The sequence below is a fragment of the Polypterus senegalus genome, chromosome 16 (assembly GCF_016835505.1).
Source record: "Polypterus senegalus isolate Bchr_013 chromosome 16, ASM1683550v1, whole genome shotgun sequence".
NCBI lineage: Eukaryota > Metazoa > Chordata > Cladistia > Polypteriformes > Polypteridae > Polypterus > Polypterus senegalus.
In genome coordinates, this window is record NC_053169.1 from 92948329 (window position 1) to 92969382 (window position 21054).

Here is a 21054-nt window from a genome sequence, read left to right on the forward strand (position 1 = left end):
AAGTGCAGGTGGTATGGCTGCTAGAAAAGCACTGAAACTGCATTCTCAAACCTGTGTAATTGATGTTAAGGTCACAGGAACTACAGCTTATCTCAACACCACTGTGTGAAATGCAACAGGCAACCCTGGATGGGACAGCACTTGATCTCAGGGGTGACGCACACTGACACGGAGACTATTTAGAATCACCAATCAACATTTTAGGTGAAAGAAAAGAAAATGTGGAATAACCCTGAAAAAATATGTAGACACAGAGACTGTACAAATATATACAAATAAAAACTTAAGTATGAACACTGCACTTGTGGAGCGACAGTGCTAATCACTGTGCATATATTATAAACATATACACTTACAAACACCAAGACATTATATATAAATAAACTCTGGATGTACTTGGTGGATATACATGACACTAAATACACTTAGTCATTTTACCCCTTAATAAAAGGACAAGTGTCTATGTATCTGTGTGTCCATCCGGTTGCTATGTTTTTGTTATTCCAACAGATGGCGCATCACAAAAATTTGTAGTAATAAAATGTATTGTATTTGTCATTCCAACAGACATTAACACCATTTATACGAAGCCCACACCAAATGGAATATACTGTAACAGACAAAAATGCATAGAATTTGTCATTCCAACAATAAACATACATTTATGAATGGAAAGCTTTGTGATGCGCCATCTGTTGAAATGACAAATGCAATGCATTTTTTATCACTACATGCACTATGAAATACATTCCAATAAATGGTGCACTGCAAACATTAATATGAGGTCAGCATAGTTAGTAGTATAACTGAATATATATATATATATACAGGGTGGGCCATTTATATGGATACACCTTAATAAAATGGGAATGGTTGGTGATATTAACTTCCTGTTTGTGGCACATTAGTATATGTGAGGGGGAATACTTTTCAAGATGGGTGGTGACCATGGTGGCCATTTGGAAGTCGGCCATTTTGGATCAAACTTTTGTTTTTTCAATAGGAAGAGGGTCATGTGACACATCAAACTTATTGGGAATTTCACAAGAAAAACAATGGTGTGCTTGGTTTTAACGTAACTTTATTCTTTCATGAGTTATTTACAAGTTTCTCTTTGTTTACAGCCATTGACATGTCACAGAGGTTAACATGTGAGGAGCGGATAGAAATTGTGTTGATGTCTGGTGAACGCAGTAACCGGGTCATTGCAGCAGATTTCAATGCAAGACACCCTACGAGACCACCCATCTCCCATGCTACAGTTAGCAAACTGCTTGCTAAGTTTCGTGAAACTGGTTCAGTGTTGGATTTGCCAAAATGTGGACGCATGAAAACTGTCACTAATGAAGAAACATCAGTGGCTGTCCTAGCTTCATTCAGCAAGAGCCCACAGCGTAGCACTCGCCGCATGTCACTGGAGAGTGGCATTAGTCGAACATCCCTTCGGCGGATATTAGCTACTCACAAATGGCACCCTTACAAACTCCAGCTACTGCAGCATCTCAACGAGGATGACCCAGATCAGCGCACTGAATTTGCAGAATGGGCAAAACAAAATTGGAACAGGACCCTCAGTTTACACAGAAGATTTTGTTCAGTGATGAGGCAAACTTTTATGTGAATGGTGAAGTTAACAAACAAAACCACCGCTATTGGTCTGACACTAACCCACATTGGATAGATCCCTCCAAGACTGTTGGAACAACAAAAATTGATGGTATGGTGTGGTATATGGGGTACAAAGATAGTGGGGCCATTCTTCATCAATGGAAACCTCAAGGCCACTGGATATGCGAAATTGCTACATGATGATGTGTTTCCCTCTTTATGCACTGAAGCTGGCACGTTCCCTGAGTTTTTCCAGCAAGATGGTGCACCACCACATTATGGGTGTCAGGTCCGAGCATTCCTAGATGAACAGTTTCCTGGAAAGTGGATTGGTCGTGTGGGCCAGTTGAATGGCCCCCAAGGTCTCCCGATCTGACCCCTTAGACTTTTATCTTTGGGGTCATCTGAAGGCAATTGTCTATGCTGTGAAGATACGAGATGTGCAGCACCTGAAACTACGGATACTGGAAGCCTGTGCTAGCATTTCTCCTGCGGTGTTGCTATCAGTGTGTGAAGAGTGGGAGAAGAGGGTTGCATTGACAATCCAACACAATGGGCAGCACATTGAACACATTTTATAAGTGGTCAGAAACTTGTAAATAACTCATGAAAGAATAAAGTTACGTTAAAACCAAGCACACCATTGTTTTTCTTTTGAAATTCCCAATAAGTTTGATGTGTCACATGACCCTCTTCCTATTGAAAAAACAAAAGTTGGATCCAAAATGGCCGACTTCAAAATGGCCACCATGGTCACCACCCATCTTGAAAAGTTTCCCCTCACATATACTAATGTGCCACAAACAGGAAGTTAATATCACCAACCATTCCCATTTTATTAAGGTGTATCCATATAAATGGCCCACCCTGTATATAAATGAATATATGTCTATACATTCACACACACATACGCACACACTTATCAATATATCAGGTAGGATTTTGGGCTTTTCATCCTCTACACACAATATAATTAAAAGTTTCAAAAAATGCGTTGAAATCTTGACATGAATTTGTGTGATCTCCTTGGACTTGCATGCCCTCCTACTGAATAACACAGAAGCTGAGCCTCCTCATTTCTATTCTAATCCCCCCCCATATACCCCAGACATTACCTGTCTTACCCTTTCGCCTGGCAAAGGGGTTGAAGCTGGATTTGGCCTGCCAGTTGGCTGAAGACGATCCAAAGGAGCTGGACGATAACGATTTTCCCAAATTATCAGAACTGACTTTCTTTGTATTGGTGGCTGTTTTACTCCAGTCTGCAAATGGATAAAACAATAGAAAAAAAAAGCCGTTAACTTATCTTTGTTCATTTTTTTCCTTAAAGAGTTAAATTATTCTTTCATACTTTTCTTCTCTGTGGATTCATTTTACAATTATTCTTTGGCAGTACTTTGTATTTTTTGGATAACACAAATTCTATGGCATATGGAAAACCCCCCCAGATGTTTGCCATGTGGGCATGCAGCACTGTACAGGTGTGAACCGTTGGCCAATTTTCTTTGCTGCACCTTTAACTAGACAACTGCCAGTGCACAATACCAACATGACTGGCTGACGATGACAAAATCCTAACTATCAAACTTTGGTGTTCTGGCTGATTTGCACAAACTGAAGAAGCAATGGCAGATTTCCTGGGCACCATCTGAGGCAACCATGCCACCAAGCAAAGGATACAGTCTCCAGTGCAATACATGGGAATGGCACAAAAACAGAGATGGTGGAATCCCAAATGAAAAGAGAAGCAGCTAAACACATTTTAAACTATACTGTTTCATGGCTTCGAAGGTCACCTGGCCAAATAGAGTGCTTTTAGAAAGCCTTCATTTTATTATATTGCAGCCTTATGCTAAAATCATTTAATTATATTTTCCCTCAGCAAGCAACACTCAATATCCCAGAATGACAAAATGAAAACAACATTTTAGAAATTTTGTAAAAGTTATTAAAAATGATAAAACTGAATTATCATATTGACACAAGTATTCATACCCTTCAATTCAGTACTTTGTTACATTCTGTTGTTTAGTTGAGTTGAATTGAGTTCTTGTTTGTGACACGACAAGCTTTACATACCCAGATTTTGGGAATTTCTGCCATTCTTCCCTATAGATCCTTTCATGGTTGGATTTAGACCACCAGAGGACAGCCATCTTCAGGTCTCTCCAGCAATGATTGATTAGGTTGAGGTCCGGCCTCAAGTCGGGCCACTCAAGAATCTTCACAGAGTTGTCCCTAAGCCACTCTGGTGTTGTCTTTGCTTTGTTCTTTGAAGGTGAACCTTCAGCCCAGTCTGAGGTCTTACTTTATTCTTTGTTACTTAGCAATGCCGTATTTTATTTTTATATTTTCCTTTCTTCGTCTTGTAAAGCACTTTGAGCTACAGCATTTGTATGAAAACGTGTTCTAGAAATAAATGTTGTTGTTGTTGTTGTTGTTGTTGTAGGGCTGAGGTCGGGTCTCTGTGCAGGCCATTCGAGTTCCTCCATGACTTTATGGATCTGACTTTGTGCACAGGAGCTGTGTCCCTAAACGGATGCCACAAAGCTGGAAGCCTACATTTATCTAAAGTGTCCTTGTATGATGTAGCATTAACAGCACTCTTCAGTGAAACCAAGGAGTCGAAATCCGGACCCCGAAAAAGAGCCCCTACTTTACAGGAGGCACCATGCAATCCAGAAGGCAGCAGTCCTCCTGGCATCTGCTAGATTTGTCCTTCAGACTGCCAGACAGTGACAGGTGATGCATTTCTTCATGTCTCCTGAGGTCCACAGTCCAATGGCGGTGTGATTCACACCACTTGCACATAGTCATCGTAGGCTTGTGTCTCCGCTCTGTGAGTTTGCGTGGTCTGCCATTTTGTGACTGAGCTGTTGTCGCTCCTCAGTGGTTCCACTTCACAATCCAACAGTTGACCGGGGCAGAAATGTGATGTAATGATTTGTGGCAAAGGGGGCATCTGATGACAGTGTTACGTTTAGAGTCACTGAGCACTTCAGTACGACCCATTCTGTGCAACAATGGAGATTTCATGACCACGTGCTGAGTTGAACAATGAAACTCCTGAACTCAATGATATGGATGCAAGTCCAGATGCTTGACCTCCTGATTATAGTTGGCAAAACTGGATATAAATGGTGCCGGGGATTCAGTAACATTGGAAGTGCCATCCTTAGCAGGACTGGCACATCCCCACTGTGGGACCTGTGACATCATTACAGCATGTCAAGTCTTTCAATCATTCATCCCCTTAATTATTCCTAATATTCCCTAATCAACACCCCACATTTTTCAACCTCCCTGATAACACTGCATTCTATTTTGCATGGAGGGGACAACAGACTTTCTGCTTTCACTTAATTTGCCCCTCTTGCCCTAACGTGTTCATGATGGCTTTAGGCTTCAAGTGCATGTTTTCATGCCCAGGCCCCCCATCTGACAGCGTTGACAGTGCTGCACAGGAGCAACACATCAGTTACCTTTTATGGGTTTACGTTTTCTATCATATTATACAGAGTTTATCAGAGTAATGTATTATTAGTGAAATTTCCGCATGAATTGAAAATTGAAATTGCCAACAAGAAAACGATCAGGTACTTTCCAACTTTAAGCCTCATTCTGAGCATGGGAAAGGTGCTATATAAATACAATGTATTATTATTAGTAGTATAATGACTACAGAGTGTGCCCCCGACCCTTACCTGAATTTTCCGCCAGACGGAATCTACCACAGCACAGATATCTCCTCCATTGCTTCTGAACGTTCTCTTTCAGCGCACAGTGAAATACAAATATAAATAAACCTGGCAACGGACAAAAACAAAAACAGGCAAAGGCATTAACAAGGTGGCGTTCCCAGGGCTGTGTGCCCAACAGTTGCTATTGCACAGTGAGCGCCGCGTCTGTATTTTGATGAATGTTGCCTAACTATTTATATTGGATGTTTATCCTGGGGGACTTGTTAGAATCTTCTATCTCGGATTACTTAAGGACTTCAGGGGTTCAAATCGAATCCCAGCCACCAAAACTATCTGTGTGGGGTATGCATGTTTTCTTGATGTCTTGATGTGGCTTTTCTCCAGATATGGGGGGGCTCTTCCCATATTCTACAGATGACTTTGAATTGATTTAGCGTGGGTGAGTATGAGGGTGAGTGGGTCCTGGCATGGAATGGTGGGTTCCTGTCTTAGGTTGTGCCGCTCCTTCTGACCCTTTTCCTGCCTCCAGGATGACACAATTATAAATATGCATTACACATCCCTAGAACATCAGAAAAAATAAAACAAATAAATAAATAAATGATCCAGAGCGGGTGTGACCAATACTACTTCCCTATTAACCACACAACAAGTACGGAGCACACCAACACAAGCAGAATGATGACTGAAATAAAATTATTATTGTAAATAAATAAATTGACTACTTACACAAATCACTCACTGCAGTGCACCCACCGCAGTAACAGATTACAATACAAGACGCTCAACTGATAAAAGAGGAATACAGAAACAACATTTGTCTTAATGAATTAGCTTAGCACAGGGTGCAAGGCAGGAACAAACCCTGGACAGGGTGCCCATCCAACATAGGGTGACCACAGACACACATAAAGTCACATGAAAAAGTTTGGGAACCCCTCTCAGCCTGCATAATGATTGACTCTCCTTTTAACAAAAAAGATAACAGTGGTGTGGCTTTCATTTCCTAGGAACATCCGAGTACTGGAGGGTGTTTTCCAAACAAAGATTTTTAGTGAATCAGTATTTAGTTGAATGAAATTAAATCAAATGTGAAAAACTGGCTGTGCACAAATGTGGGTCCCCTTGTCATTGTGCTGATTTGAATGCCTGTCGCTGCTCAATGCTGATTACTTGGTTTGATTAACTCGTGAAGCCTTGAACTTCATAGACAGGAGTGTCCAATCATGAGCGTTAAAAGTTATTTAAGGTGGTCAATTGCAAGTTGTGCTTCCTTTCCTTTGACTCTCCTCTGAAGAGTGACAGACAGCATGGGATCCTCAAAGCAACTCTCAAAAGATCTGAAAACAAAGATTGTTGAGTCTCGTGGTTTAGGGGAAGGCTACAAAAAGCCATCTCAGAGGTTTAAACTGTCAGTGTCAACTGTAAGGAATGGAATCAGGAAATGGAAGGCCACAGGCACAGTTGCTGTTAAACCAGCTCAGGTCTGGCAGGCCAAGAACAATACAGGAGCGGCACATGAGCAGGATTGTGAGAATGGCTACAGATAACACACAGATCACCTCCAAAGACCTGCAAGAACATCTCGCTGCAGATTGGGTGTTTCTGTACATCGTTCTACAATGCAGCACAATTTGCACAAAGAACATCTGTATGGCAGGGTGATGAGAATAAAGCCCTTTCTGCACTCACACCACAAACAGAGTTGCTTGTTGTATGCAAATGTTCATTTAGACAAGCCAGATTCATTTTGGAACACAGTGGACTTTGGACTGATGAGACAAAAATGGAGTTTATTGGTCATATCAAAAAGCATTTTGCATGGTGGAAGAAGAACACGGCATTCCAAGAAAAACACCTGCTACCTACTGTCAAATTTGGTGGAGGTTCCATCATGCTGTGGGGCTGAGTGGCTAGTTCAGGGACTGGGGCCCTTGTTAAAGTCGAGGGTCGGATGAATTCAACCCAACATTAACAAATTCTTTAAGATAATGTTCAAGAATCAGTCACAAAGTTGAAGTTCCTCAGGGGTTGGATATTCCAACAAGACAATGACCCAAAACACAGTTCGAAATCTACAAAGGCATTCATGCAGAGGGAGAAGTTCAATGTTCTGGAATGGCCGTCACAGTCCCCTGAGTTGAATATCATCGAAAATCTATGGGATGATTTGAAGCAGGCTGTCCATGCTCAGCAGCCATCAAATTTAACTGAACTGGAGAGATTTTGTATGGAAGAATGGTCAACAATACCTCCATCCAGAATCCAGACACTCATCAAAGGCTATAGGAGGCGTCTAGAGGCTCAAAGGAGCAAAAGGAGGCTCAACTAAGTATTGATGCCATATCTCTGTTGGGGTGCCCACATTTACGCACCGGTCTAATTTTGTGATGATGCATATTGCATATTTTCTGCCAATCCAAATAAACTTAATGTCACTTCCTGAAATACTCCTGTTTCCATAAGGCATGTCATATACTAAAAGGAAGTTGCTAATTTGAAAGCTCAGCCAATGAGAAACAATAATTCAAAACATTCCAGGACCAATTCAGTGTTACCAAGTCACATGTCTTTGGACAGTAGGAGGAAACCCACTCAGACATTGGGACACGTAACCCTGCTTTCCTTCCTGTGAGGCATCAATGCTACCACTGCACCACCGTGCCACCCAACTATGTTAACGTGCCGCCCAGCAATCAGATCAAATACTTGAAATTCTCCCTTTTGTTTTCCTACTCCAGATTTTCTCCTGGTGAAGGATAAATGCTTGGAGATCCACTAGCCAATAAAATGCTGGAATAATCAGGTCTTTGCCTGACCTCTAGTGGAAAAACTGGGTATTACATTGTCTTGTTCAAAACTGTTAACAATAACCCATAGATGCAATTTTTTTTCTGGATTAGAGGAATCCAAAACATGTGACAGCATTTTGGGGGGGTCAAATCACACTCACCCACCCACATTTACTTTCAGGATGGAGTCATCATTGAGCTAACAGCCTGCTTTTACACTGCAGATGGAAACTCACATATTTAGAAGTCTCATTAAGTAGAAATGGCTTTATTGTACAAGTGGTTTCTTCTATAGAAGCCACTGAGAAACTGTTCGTCTTGTCTGCCCACAACTATTTCCATATGGGCAAAAGAAATATTAAAAAAATATATATACACACCTTAGCAATGGTTTCTTGTTTTCTTCAGGATAAAATAACATTCTCATTTTCAAACCTAGTTGGCCATATGGGGTAGCAATGGGCACAAAGTACATTCTTACAAAATCAAGGTGCCACAGCGGTTCTTCACAGGGAACCATTTTTGGTTTCTTAAAGAACCTTCCCCATTGCATTTGCAGAAAGATCTTTCATTTATTTAGATCATGAATAGATGATAGCAGATTTATAAAATACCACTGGCTCCCTGACGTTAAAGGAACATTAAAAAGAATCTTGCTACACGCAATCACACAGGCCATGTTCACAATTTCTTTTATCCCAATATACATTAATGATTTTTTATTTCTCCACATATTAGGAACCTTTACAAAGCCCAAATAACCAACTTCATATGCAAAGAACCCTTCACAGAATGAAACAACGATTCTATGATGAACCACACCACCCAGCAAAGTGCCATTTTAGAACCTTTATTTATAAGAGCGTCGGAAACAAATTCAGCTCTCATGGGACCCTTCACTCTCCAGGCTGAAGACTCACTATTTTAGTCTGCTGATTAGCAGTCCAAATTGCACCTCGTATAAAGACTAACTGTGCTACCCTTCTAACACGGGTTGAAATCTAAGTAATCAACGAAGACCTCAGCATTAACACCTGCAGTGCACCATCTCTGTTATGTGCCATTTGGTATGGGATTTGTAAAAGCAGTGCTAAGATTTGCGCTGCACCCTCTGTTGGAATGACAGTGCAATGCATTTTATTACTAAAAGTGCTTGTGACGCATCGCCAGATGGACACATAGACAGTGTCACACATGCATGTCTGAGGGTCACCTTCTAGGCTCATCCAAGGTAAGCAATACCCCTTTGGGATGAGATCGGCGGTACTGTCACCAACGGTATCGTATTTTTCTGCTTATATGGCATCGAGAAAGACATCTAGTGAGGAGATGGGTCCAGTCGCAGACCTCTGCATCTCTGTGAGTCAGTAGCTCTGCTGGACAGCCAGTTGGATTGCAGGACTCTGTCACCTGGTTTACTTGACTTGAGCCCAATGACCCTCCCTCAACCCTAATCCTAACCATAGTGTAACCAGGTGTTATCACTGACGTTTAATATGCAAGCGACAACCTCCTCAGTGGAGTGGAGCTCTGGGGGTCTGCAGCCAATGGGGGGCAACTGACTTCACCTCTTCCCATCTATAAATTCGAGGAGCTCCCAGAAGGTGGGGTCTCATTTGGACATGAGCTCAGCCCAGGATGGAGCTCAACCCCAGACCTGACCACGTCAATTGAAAAGGCAGTGTAGCCTTATATTTTTACTTGAGTGTGGCTATAGCACACCATTTCTGTTATACCATCTTCTTTATTAAACAGGGTGACCCAGTTGGTGCCCCAACATTTATTTTGGATGCCGTGTCATACCTTCCATGACCACAATACTTTTCTCTTTATTAAGGCGGAAGACGTTTTGGCAAGGCCAGCAGGGGGTACTTACCCTGTGGTTTGTGTATGGATCTCAATGCCCAGTGCAGTGTAAAAATGGCACCTTCCTTTGGATGAGATGTAAAACCGAAGTCTTCACTCTCTGTGGTCATTAAAGTTCCCTGAACATCCTTCATAAAGAGTAGGGTGTATCCTGATGTCCTGGCTATACTGACCACCACAGCTTAGTCATTCTGGCCCCTTAATCATAACCCTAATCAGTGGCTAACTATCTCTCACCCCTTCACCACCTAACAGCTCATGTGTGGTGAACATACCGCTGCCAAAAATGGCTGCTGTCAAATCATCCAGGTGTGGATGACACACATTAGGCCAGGTTTATACTTCACATGACGTGACGTGGGCTCTATGCAACCGTTTTACTGTTTATACTTGAGCGCATACTGGAAGATTCCACCAGGTGGCAGTGCGAGATATCATCATGGTGAGAAAACAACATTCGGCTCCGCTGTGTTGTGAATTGCCTGAATCATCCACTCAATTCCAAGGACAACTTGCCACAATATCTCTAAAAAAGATGTTTAATAATTACAGCCATCAATCCGGGGATTTCCAGCAAGCATCAAGCACGAGACCGAAACAAAATCCCGGGATGGGGCATCAGCTCATCGTAAGGTGAACTCACTGGCATGAGTTTAGTATCACCAAATCCCCAAACCTGCATGTCTTTGGATGGACACTGGAGAACACCGTGGAACAACACCAGGAAAACACGCAAACTCCAAGCAAGGAATGCCAGTGATGCGACTCCTAGTGAGACAGCAGCCCTACCGCTCCGCCACAACATGTAATTATTATCGGTATTCATTATTTAAATGAAGTTAACACTTTATCTGTAAAATGTAATATAAAGTACATATTTTAATGTATTGTACTTCATCATGAAAGTGATATCAAGTACTGTATCGCTTATATTTATTTCCCTTCTGGTTCGTCCTGCTTCCACTTCAAAACTGGTCCCGCCCACACGCAGCCGACATGGCATTTCTCGATTCCTATTGGTCGTCTTCCATGTCATGCACTATACTGGCTTGCTGAGCGTAATACATCCAACAAGTACTTGAGGTGCTGCCACAACAGTAAAGTAGCTTTACCACTTTCGCGGGAGCCACCTGTGTCTTTACAACAGCTTCTTACGCAGTAAACATCAGAAGCTAAAAATTATCGTGAACACTTCTCTAGCGTTTGCTTCCATGGGTGCATAGATAACTCTTCCTCCTGGCCACGGACCATACTGTTTTAAAATACATGGACAAGTTTATCACCAAATCTCTCCACTATATGCGAACACTTCTACTTCTCCAGGATATGGACAGTTGTATGTTTTTGACACAGCGCAAGCTACTGCAGTACGCTTACAAAATAAAGCAAACTCTGCATGCAGCGAAAATGTACTTCTCCAGCTAGATTCCATGCTCAGAACCATCAACCCCTTCGCTAAACCATACAAACACATGCATGAAATTGCTCAGTCCAATCCAATAGCATCTGTACGAATCAAAGAAAACCCTAGGCAGGATTTACAACGATACAATGCCCCGACGTTGCAGCGATTTTCGTTGGAGAAGATGGCGAAACACCGAAAAGGGACATTTGAATCTATCCCATACGCAACTCCTGTAAACAGATTTCCAAGCTTAATATGAATTGCGATCCTATGGTTTACCCACTTTTATTCCCTTACAGAGACATTGGCTGGCACAAAGATTTACAACATGTTCCCGATAAAAGAACCGCCAAGCGAATAAAGCTTACTCAATGCCAATTTTATGCGTACAGATTAGCAATGAGGAATACATTTAGTATTTTGCACTCCAGCGGCAAACTATTCCAACAGTACGTCGTAGATATGTATGTTAAAACAGAGGGCGCGCGTCTCAACTATCTCAGATTACATCAAGAAGATCTGCGCGTGGAACAATGCAATGTTTGAATACAGATGCACTGCAAGCAGTCGCTGAAAATAACAACGTACGTGTAGGCAAAATGATCATATTACTGTCCACATTTTCAGGAAGTCCAAAATACATGCAAAAAACTATCAGGATGCCACGGCCATAGTATGTAAATTCGGAAAGCCTGATTTATTTATCACTTTCACATGTAATCCTACTTGGCCGGAAATTCTACATGCACACTGCGTCTTTCAAGAAGTATTTATTTCTTCTTGATTTCTGAATTCCTTTCTCACCGTTTTCCGTTCCTATTCTTACACCGCTCGGCTAGTAAATCTAAGGATTCTAAATGTGCAGAGAGCTGGAATATTATAAATGGATTGAGTTCTGTGTGGCGATTGCTGCTGTCAGGTCAGGAGGAAGCCCCAGCAGCACGCAGCGATTAACAACTGGGTCGGTTTTAGGACGACGTTTACGACGGTCTGCTTTAATGATAAAGTAAACTATGAGGCTAAAGTGGACATTTCGAGATTAAAGCCGAAATTTCCACTTTAAATACACCTTTTCACCATGTCCTTCATTTTTTCTCTGTAGCCTAAAATGCCGTCGTACATTCTGATGCTATTGCGAAAGTACAAAAAAAAATAAGATGTATCGTTTCATTACGATGGAGAATATGCAACACTTGAATATAAAAGCACCACAAATGCATTTGTATGTCGGCATTATGCTTCACCACATCGAACTGTTCATCAAACATCAAAGCGTGCACATCTATCCTAGATGATCTCCAAAGCGGTTTTCTGTCACATGTAGATAGTAAACGGAGACTCTGACGTCAAGTTCCAACTTTAATCTGCACCCCCCAACTTTTTGCTGGTACTGCAACTCGTGCACGCGTTGTGTTAACTTCTGAGGACGTGCTCAGATAACACGACATAATGAATGCTAGGAATGCATGGCAGCCATGATGCGTGCGTGTATGTGTTCTGAACACGGAGTATAAAGCGGCCCTTAGTGGTGGTTGAAGTGGCTGTCCACTTTCTGAAGTGCTTTGATTGTCAAGAATTATTATTGTTATTAGAAGTAATACAGTGATCCCTCACTATATCGTGCTTCGACTTTCACGGCTTCACTCCATCACAGATTTTATATTTAAGCATATCTAAATATATATCATGGATTTTTCGCTGGTTCGCGGATTTCTGTAGACAATGGGTCTTTTAATTCATGGTACGTGCTTCCTCAGTTGGTTTGCCCAGTTGATTTCATACAAGGGACGCTACTGGCGGATGGCTGAGAAGCTACCCAATCAGAGCACATATTACGTATTAAATAAAACTCCTCAAAGATATACGATATGCTTCCCTCACGGTGCTTCGCACACTTAAAAGCCCGAACAGCACCTATTGATTTTTGATTGTTTGCTTTTCTCTCTCTCTCTGACATTCTCTGCTCCTGACGGAGGGGCTGTTCGCACACTGGCCTAGAGGATACGGACGCTCCTCTAAAAAATGCTGAAAGACTACCTTCACGTTGCACCCTTCCTTGCAGCTGCTTTGTCAGGCGGTGCTTCGCATACTTAAAAAAGCACCTTTGATTTTTGATTGTTTGCTTTTCTCTCTCTCTCTCTCTCTGACATTCTCTGCTCCTGACGCACACTCCTTTGAAGAGGAAGATATGTTTGCATTCTTTTAATTGTGAGATGGAACTGTCATCTCTGTCTTGTCATAGAGCACAGTTTAAACTTTTGAAAAAGAGACAAATGTTTGTTTGCAGTGTTTTAAAGTCCCTGTCTCTACAACCTCCTGTGTTTCTGTGCAAATCTGTGACCCAAGCGTGACAATATTAAAATAACAATATAAACGTATGGTTTTTACTTCGCGGATTTTGAGCTTTCACGGGGGGTTCTGGAACCCCCGCGATCGAGGAGGGATCACTGTACATAGTGTCCCACATGCACATCGGAGGACATCCTTGCAGGTTCAGTCGAGATATGTCATAACCTAATTGGGGGGGGGAATGCTGTGCTGTCATCCCCTTCTGTTCCCACAGTGTCCGTGAAGGCATTTAACTCTGCCCCTTCAGGTCCAGCTGCCATAACAACCCCTGGGCATCCCGGAAGGAGACATCATTACTGGCTTGAGCAACCCACAAGACGGAGCAACAACATCTTCTCATTATTTTGAATTCCCCGCCAACAAGTGTTATTTTGGTTATTTGCTGTTTGATATTGATCCGGTTGGCACCCCAGAAATTTAATTGCTGCATCCTGTCATTCCAAAAATAGCGATGAGCGAAACAGGCAAGTGTTGATTTGCCGATTCACAAAGCTGACTCAAAAATGAATTGCACCGACGAAACTTACTGAAGAGTTTTTTTGGTAGCTTTAAAGGTGTTTTGGGTCAGAAGGCCTACCTGTGTGATGCTAGCAATCTGTGGCCCATAGGTGAAATTAATTCTATTTATTCCTGTCAGCCGCATTGCCATAGGACAGCACAGTGGGTTTATTTCTTTTTAATATGACATGCTTTTTATTTTCTACAAGAAGATCCACTAGAATGCACCATCCTGTTCACTGGCGTGATCTCTTTAGGGTAAAATCTCACTACACAAGGTAGGTGCTCCCCAAGATCGCCTAGCAGACTTGTAAGTGAAAAAGTCGTAGTGTGGATGCAAACTTGAAATGACCAATTACCGTAATGTGTACCTCATTAAGTTATTAGAGGAAAATCAGATCAACACATGCAATGCGTACATTTTCCACACAGACCGTGACTAGGCATGAAGTTCAAACCTGGGATACCACTTTTGTGAAGCAGCGGGACTCACATCTGCACCGCCTTTTTCAGAGTAACAAGTTTAATATGAGTAAGTCGAGCCCGTTTCCAGTGAGAGTTGGACTCCGCCAGGGCTGCCCTTTGTCACCGATTCTGTTCATAACTTTTATGGACAGAATTTCTAGGCGCAGCCAGGGTGTTGAAGGGGTCCGGTTTGGTGGACTCAGGATTGGGTCACTGCTTTTTGCAGATGATGTTGTCCTGTTTGCTTCATCAGGCCGTGATCTTCAGCTCTCTGGATCGGTTTGCAGCTGAGTGTGAAGCGGCTGGGATGAGAATCAGCACCTCAAAATCCGAGAGCATGGTCCTCAGCCGGAAAAGGGTGGAGTGCCCTCTCAGGGTTGGAGGAGAGATCCTGCCCCAAGTGGAGGAGTATCTTGGGGTCTTGTTCACGAGTGAGGGAAGAATGGACCGTGAGATCGACAGGTGGATCGGTGCGGCATCCGCAGTGATGCGGGCTCTGCATCGGTCTGTCGTGGTGAAAAAGGAGCTGAGCCGTAAGGCAAAGCTCTCAATTTACCAGTCGATCTACGCTCCTACCCTCACCTATGGTCATGAGCTATGGGTAGTGACCGAAAGAACGAGATTGCGAATACAAGCGGCTGAAATGAGTTTCCTCCGCAGGGTGTCTGGGCTTTCCCTTAAAGATAGGGTGAGAAGCTCAGTCATCTGGGAGGGGCTCAGAGTAGAGCAGCTGCTCCTCCGCATCGAGAGGAATCAGATGAGGTGGCTCGGGCATCGGATCAGGATGCCTCCTGGACGCCTCCCTGGTGAGGTGTTCCGGGCATGTCCAACTGGGAGGAGGCCCCGGGGAAGACCCAGGACACGCTGGAGGGACTATGTCTCCGGCTGGCCTGGGAACGCATTTGGGATTCTCCCGAAGAGCTGGAAGAAGTGGCCGGGGAGAGGGAAGTCTGGGCCTCTCTGCTTAAGCTGCTACCCCCGCGACCCGACCTCGGATAAGCGGAAGAGGGTGGATGGATGGATGGAAGTTTAATATGCAAAACAGACAACAGGCTCATTTATATTGCATGTCTACCACTTACCTTGCAGGGAGTTAAAAATTGCAAAAAGGTAAGTAAAAGCGAGGTGGACTGGGCCCCAGGAAAAAAATGCAAAGCCCCAAGTCATCCCCAGCAAGAATGTCAAGCTGACGACACTCCGGAGGTTGCGCAGAACTTCCTCCCTCATCGTGCGGTTGGTTCTCTTCCCGTTCCTTCCGCAGATCTGAACCATCACCACGATAAACATGGCAACATTCAGCAGGAAAACGATTCCAAAGTAGGCGACGCAGGTGATGTAGAAAACGATTTGGTTTTCAATCCAGCAGCTGAAAAAGTAACAAAATATGTCACACAAGTCTCAAACGCACGTGGTGCCAAAAATGATTTATGCAATTTCCAAATTATTTTTCTTATGACAATTTTAAAAGGACAGACAATATTCAATGAAATTCAAGTATGCTATGTTTGTTTTGGATAAAGCAGCCTAGATGAATGTTTCATATTGCTTTTAGTTAATCTTTCAAATAAAAATCAAATTGATTTGTCACACACAAATTATACATTGTCACGTCAGTAGATTGTCACTATCTTCGGGCTCATCTAAGGTATGTACTAGCAGTCCAGGTTGTGAGGGGGCGCCAGCACTAAGTTAATCCTCTTCTATTCCCTCCACAGTACTGAGAAGACAACCAGTGAGGGCAATTGACTCCGCCCCTAGTAAGCTGCACAGTTTACAGTCTCATGCTGGACACCTGCTTGTATTCATTGGACAGTCCCACCCTCTTGTGGACACCAGACGACATTACGCCCAGGCAAGGGCACGGATGTCTTATTTTATATATGTAGAGATTGTAAATTGTAATAAAAAGCACTATAGGATTATTGCTCAAAAGCACCTTTATAAAATAAATAATATGAAATTGGCAAAAAAAAAAAAACACTTTCAAGCTTGCCTAAACTTTATGCTGATGTTTTGTGCTGAAGACTAAAACAAATACTGTAAATAGAGAAGTTAATGTGTGAACTTACAACTCAGAATATTCTCCTGTATTTTCATCTTTGCCATAAAACTTCTTTCCATAAAAGTTTCGGTCAATTGCAACGACAATAGTAACTGTAATGGCAGGAAGACCTAAAAAGAAAGAGACAAGTTTTTAGTGCTGGCCATTTCCATTTGATTCTCCTGAACTTCCCGATTAAGTGAATTGAGTCATTTGATTCAATAATTATATAAAGCAAAACCTTTCGGAGGTGGTGGGGCTCTCTTTAAATGAATCACAAAGTAATTTATTTCATTACAATTTACAAAGTATTTATTAAATTGAATATTAAACCTGTTGATAATTCACATTATATAATATTAACCTCTTTGAAAGCATGAAGAATGACAAAATAGTGAAAATACATCATTAAAATCAGACGCTAAGTTTGAAATTCTTAGGTTAACAAACTGTATGACTTGTTCTCAGGTAATGATTCACTTCACAGATCAAATGAACAAGAATCATGCAACACATTCTCACTTAACAATTCACTTCAAAAATGAAGTTAACGAAAATGGTGCAACTTATTCTCGGGTAATAAGTCACATCACAAATCAAATGAATAAAAATCATTTGACCCATTCTTGGGTAATGATTCACTTCACAAATCAAGTGAACAAGAATCATGTGACACATTCTCGCTTAATGATTCACCTCACAAATGAAATTAACAAGGACCGTGCGACTCATTCTCGGGTAATGAATTATATCACAAAACAAACGAAGGAAAATTGTGCGAATCATTCTCGGGTAACGATTTGCTTCACAAATCAAATGAACGAAAATCATGTGACACATTCTTGCTTAACAATTCACTTCACAAATGAAATTAATGAGAATTGTGTGCCTCATTCTCAGGTAATGAGTCACTCATAAATCAAATGTCCGAAAATTGTGTGACTCCTTCTCAGGTAATGATTTGCTCCACAAATCAGATGAACAAGAATCGTGCGACTCGTTTTTGGGTAATAATTCACTTTACAAATCAAATGAACAAGAGTCTTGTGACACTTTCTTGCTTAACGATTCACTTCACAAATGAAATGAACGAGAATCGTGTGACTCATTCTCAGCTAATGACTCACTTTGCAAATAATATGAATGAGAATTCTGTGACTCATCCACAAATAACAACGCATTTCACAAATCAAATGAATGAGACTCATGTGACACGTTCTTGCTGAACAATTCACTTCACAAATGAAATTAATGAGAATTGTGTGCCTTATTCTCAGGTAATGAATCACTCACAAATCAAATGACTGAAAATTGTGTGACTCCTTCTCAGGTAATGATTTGCTTCACAAATCAAATGAATAAGAATCGTGCAACTTGTTCTAAGGTAATGATTCACTCCACAAATCAAATGAACAAGAATCATGTGACTCATTCTTGGGTAATGATTCATTCTTAAATCAATGTGATTTTTTTTTTTTTAGTCTTTCATTTTTAATAAATATGCAAACCTTTCTGAAAACATGTTTTCTGCTTGTCATTTCGGGGTTATTAAGTATGGATTGATGGGCAAAAATATTAACTGTATCCATTTAAAACGAAATCCACAACTCAAAAAAGTGTACAATAAAAGTAAAGGAATCTGAATGCATTCTGAATCCACGGCAGGTCGCTGAGGTGCATTGCTGTACAAAATATTTGAGTTAAATGATAAAAAGCAAAGCCACTGTACCTAGCGGATGGCTTTCTGTCCATTGGAATGATCAAATAATGGAACTCTGTCTTCTTGGAATTTAACAAGCTCTCCTGATTTGGATATGTTTTCTCCCGAACTGAGCCACCTGCACATATCTGAAGATCCAGGAACTCAGTAACTGAGACCTGCTTTCTCTTCTGGAGCAGAGGATCTTGTTCTGATGAGGCCTGACGTGTGATGTTAAACCAGCATTCAAAGCCAAGCTAAGTGCTCCTTTTCTCCAATGCTAGTTAACGCTCAACTATCTTTTTTTACTTCCACCGCACTTTTTGTACAGTTGTGGATTTTATTGGACACTGCAGACTCGTGGCTTTGGATTCTTCTGATATTTACAATGTTTTCTCCAGGTGTCTTCTTAAATGAAGCTTTCATTTCCCTGTTTTCCATTGTCAACTGGCCAGGTCTAACATTACGTTAGGCGAAAATGAAGTTAGCATAACTCATGGAAATTGAGCGCTGTGATATTATTTATTTATCTTCATATTCAAGTTTAAGTAAATATTGTTTTCTTACTGTTGTAAATAGGAGCTTTTGCTCAGCCAAGGTTGATGTGTAGGGTGGTCCAGATCTAATTATGTAATTTTCATTACACTATAACTTATTAAGTTTATTAAATAGAAAATCACCTGAAAAATCTCGGACCATTGAGAAGTGTTCGAACTTATGACATGAAGAATCATGTTCGTGCCGAACTGGAATCGTCCCCGCAACATAAATCAAGGTCATCCAGATGATCTGGATCTGCATAATTAGATCTGGACAACCCCGTATAACAATATACTGTACAGTATGTTACAGAGCTTACCCCAGCCAACAATGCAGAACTTGAGGATGTATCTCCTGATGTACGTGTTAAAGACTTTGACCAACGCGATGTACATGTGCACGGCTTCAAGTCCCATCCATGTGAAAGACGTCAAGAGGAAAAAGTGGAGGAAAGCTGCCACTGCTATGCAAAAACCATCGATTCTGAAAGAAGCCAGCCAGCCATCTAATAAGAAGAACATGTTGAGGAACAGGAGGGCTGTGCTGAGGTTCATTAGAATCTTGGAAGGATAGTCCCGACGTAGTTTTCTGTAAAGAAATCAAAATGGGGAATATCATTAGACCACCTCTCTGTACTTGCCTGCATTCATCTTTACCTCAATTCTGACTAGTCTGCCTGTCCCTGCCACTGAGAAGCATGCCCACAGCATGTTGCTGCCACCACCACCATACTTCACCGTAGGGATGCTATTAGGTAGGTGATGAGCAGTGCCTGTTCTTCACCAGACACAGTGCTTGGGGTTTGGCCCAAAGAGTTCATTTTTTTCTCTCATCGGACCAAAGAATCTTTCCCCTCGTGCACTCAGAGTCCTTTAAATGCCATCATAGCCCCTCTGCTATAAACACCAGGAATCTTTGCGTCCCCATTCGTATGTATTACATGTGCATCTTATTAGTCTTGTCTGCATGCGCACTTATAAATAAGAATGGTGAGATTTAAGCAACAGATGTTCAGTTTCTCTTTTGGTCAATAAAGCTAGTTTCTTTTTTTTCCCTTCTTTTTCTAGCGGTCAGTGGTGGGTGCCCACTCATTTGGGAAATGTGAATAATGAAATCTCTTTGTAGCGGTCAGTCGTGTGACAAAACGGTAAACACTCAATACAGTCCACAAACATTCCAGTTCCAAAGATGCAACGACGGTGAAAACAGATCGAGAAGCTCAGTGAACAGCGTCCCGAATGTTAGGAAAGTTTTGTCTTATTTTATGTCCAACTGTCGCATGAAGATCTGTCGAAATTGGGAGCGGACGAAGACGTTTAGCAATCCTGACAAAATCACACAAACACCCAGGCACAGGACAAGCACAGAACGGACCTGTAATCCAATTGGTGATTTGTAATTCAAAGGAGGAGGTGAGGCGTGGAAACACAAAAGATAAACGATTGAACTTCTTACCGGCTTCCCCTGGTGCAACTTGAAAGTCCGCAGCATACCAGCAACCCCTGTGGCAACACCTGAAGATGCCCAGTGGCAAAGCACTACTAAGGGCTGCTGGGGTTTTTGTCTTATCAGACCAAGAAATCCTATTTTCTTCATGCTCAGAGTCCTTTATATGCCCTCATATGCATTTTACTCAAGAATGGCTTCTGTTTAGCCACTTTACTGATTGATGGAGTGCTGCTGAGATGGCCCTCCTTCTGACAGGTTCTTCCATCTCAGCACAAGACTTCTGAAGCTCTGTTAGAGTGACCATTGGGTTCTTGGTATTCATGGACCTTCTAGCCCAGTTACTCAGTTTGGGTGGATTGTCAGCTCTAGGAAGAGTCCTGGTGGTTCTACACTTCTTCCTTTTTGGAATTTTTGAGGCCACCATACCAGTGGGAACACTCAAAAGTTTTAGAAATGGGCTTTTCTAAAGTGGTTTTTACGTTTGTCGTGATCTATAACTCACCTCAATTTGATTGTGGAGGCCTACCGAGAGTTCCTTAGACTTTACGGTTTGCATTTTGTCTTCATATGCATTGTGAATTTTAGGGCCCTCTATGCATAGGTACACGCATGCCTTTCTAAATGATGTCCAGTCAATTCAG

The 21054-nt window shown here is 41.9% G+C and overlaps 1 protein-coding gene across 21 annotated transcripts in view; it reads right to left on the reverse strand.

The window, feature by feature from the left end:
- The window catches only part of adgrg6 (adhesion G protein-coupled receptor G6), a 175305-nt gene that overhangs the window by 19925 nt on the left and 134326 nt on the right, over window positions 1-21054 (reverse strand). For 18 of the 21 annotated variants that reach the window (XM_039737806.1, XM_039737790.1, XM_039737808.1 and 15 more), the window contains 5 exons: window positions 19284-19552; window positions 16754-16856; window positions 15767-16050; window positions 5313-5414; window positions 2724-2870 (listed from right to left, as the gene is read on the reverse strand). In XM_039737806.1, coding sequence (XP_039593740.1) covers window positions 2724-2870; window positions 5313-5414; window positions 15767-16050; window positions 16754-16856; window positions 19284-19552 — 905 coding nt within the window. The remainder of the gene's footprint in view (window positions 1-2723; window positions 2871-5312; window positions 5415-15766; window positions 16051-16753; window positions 16857-19283; window positions 19553-21054) is intronic. The other 3 variants (XM_039737791.1, XM_039737804.1, XM_039737797.1) reach the window with 1 other exon arrangement.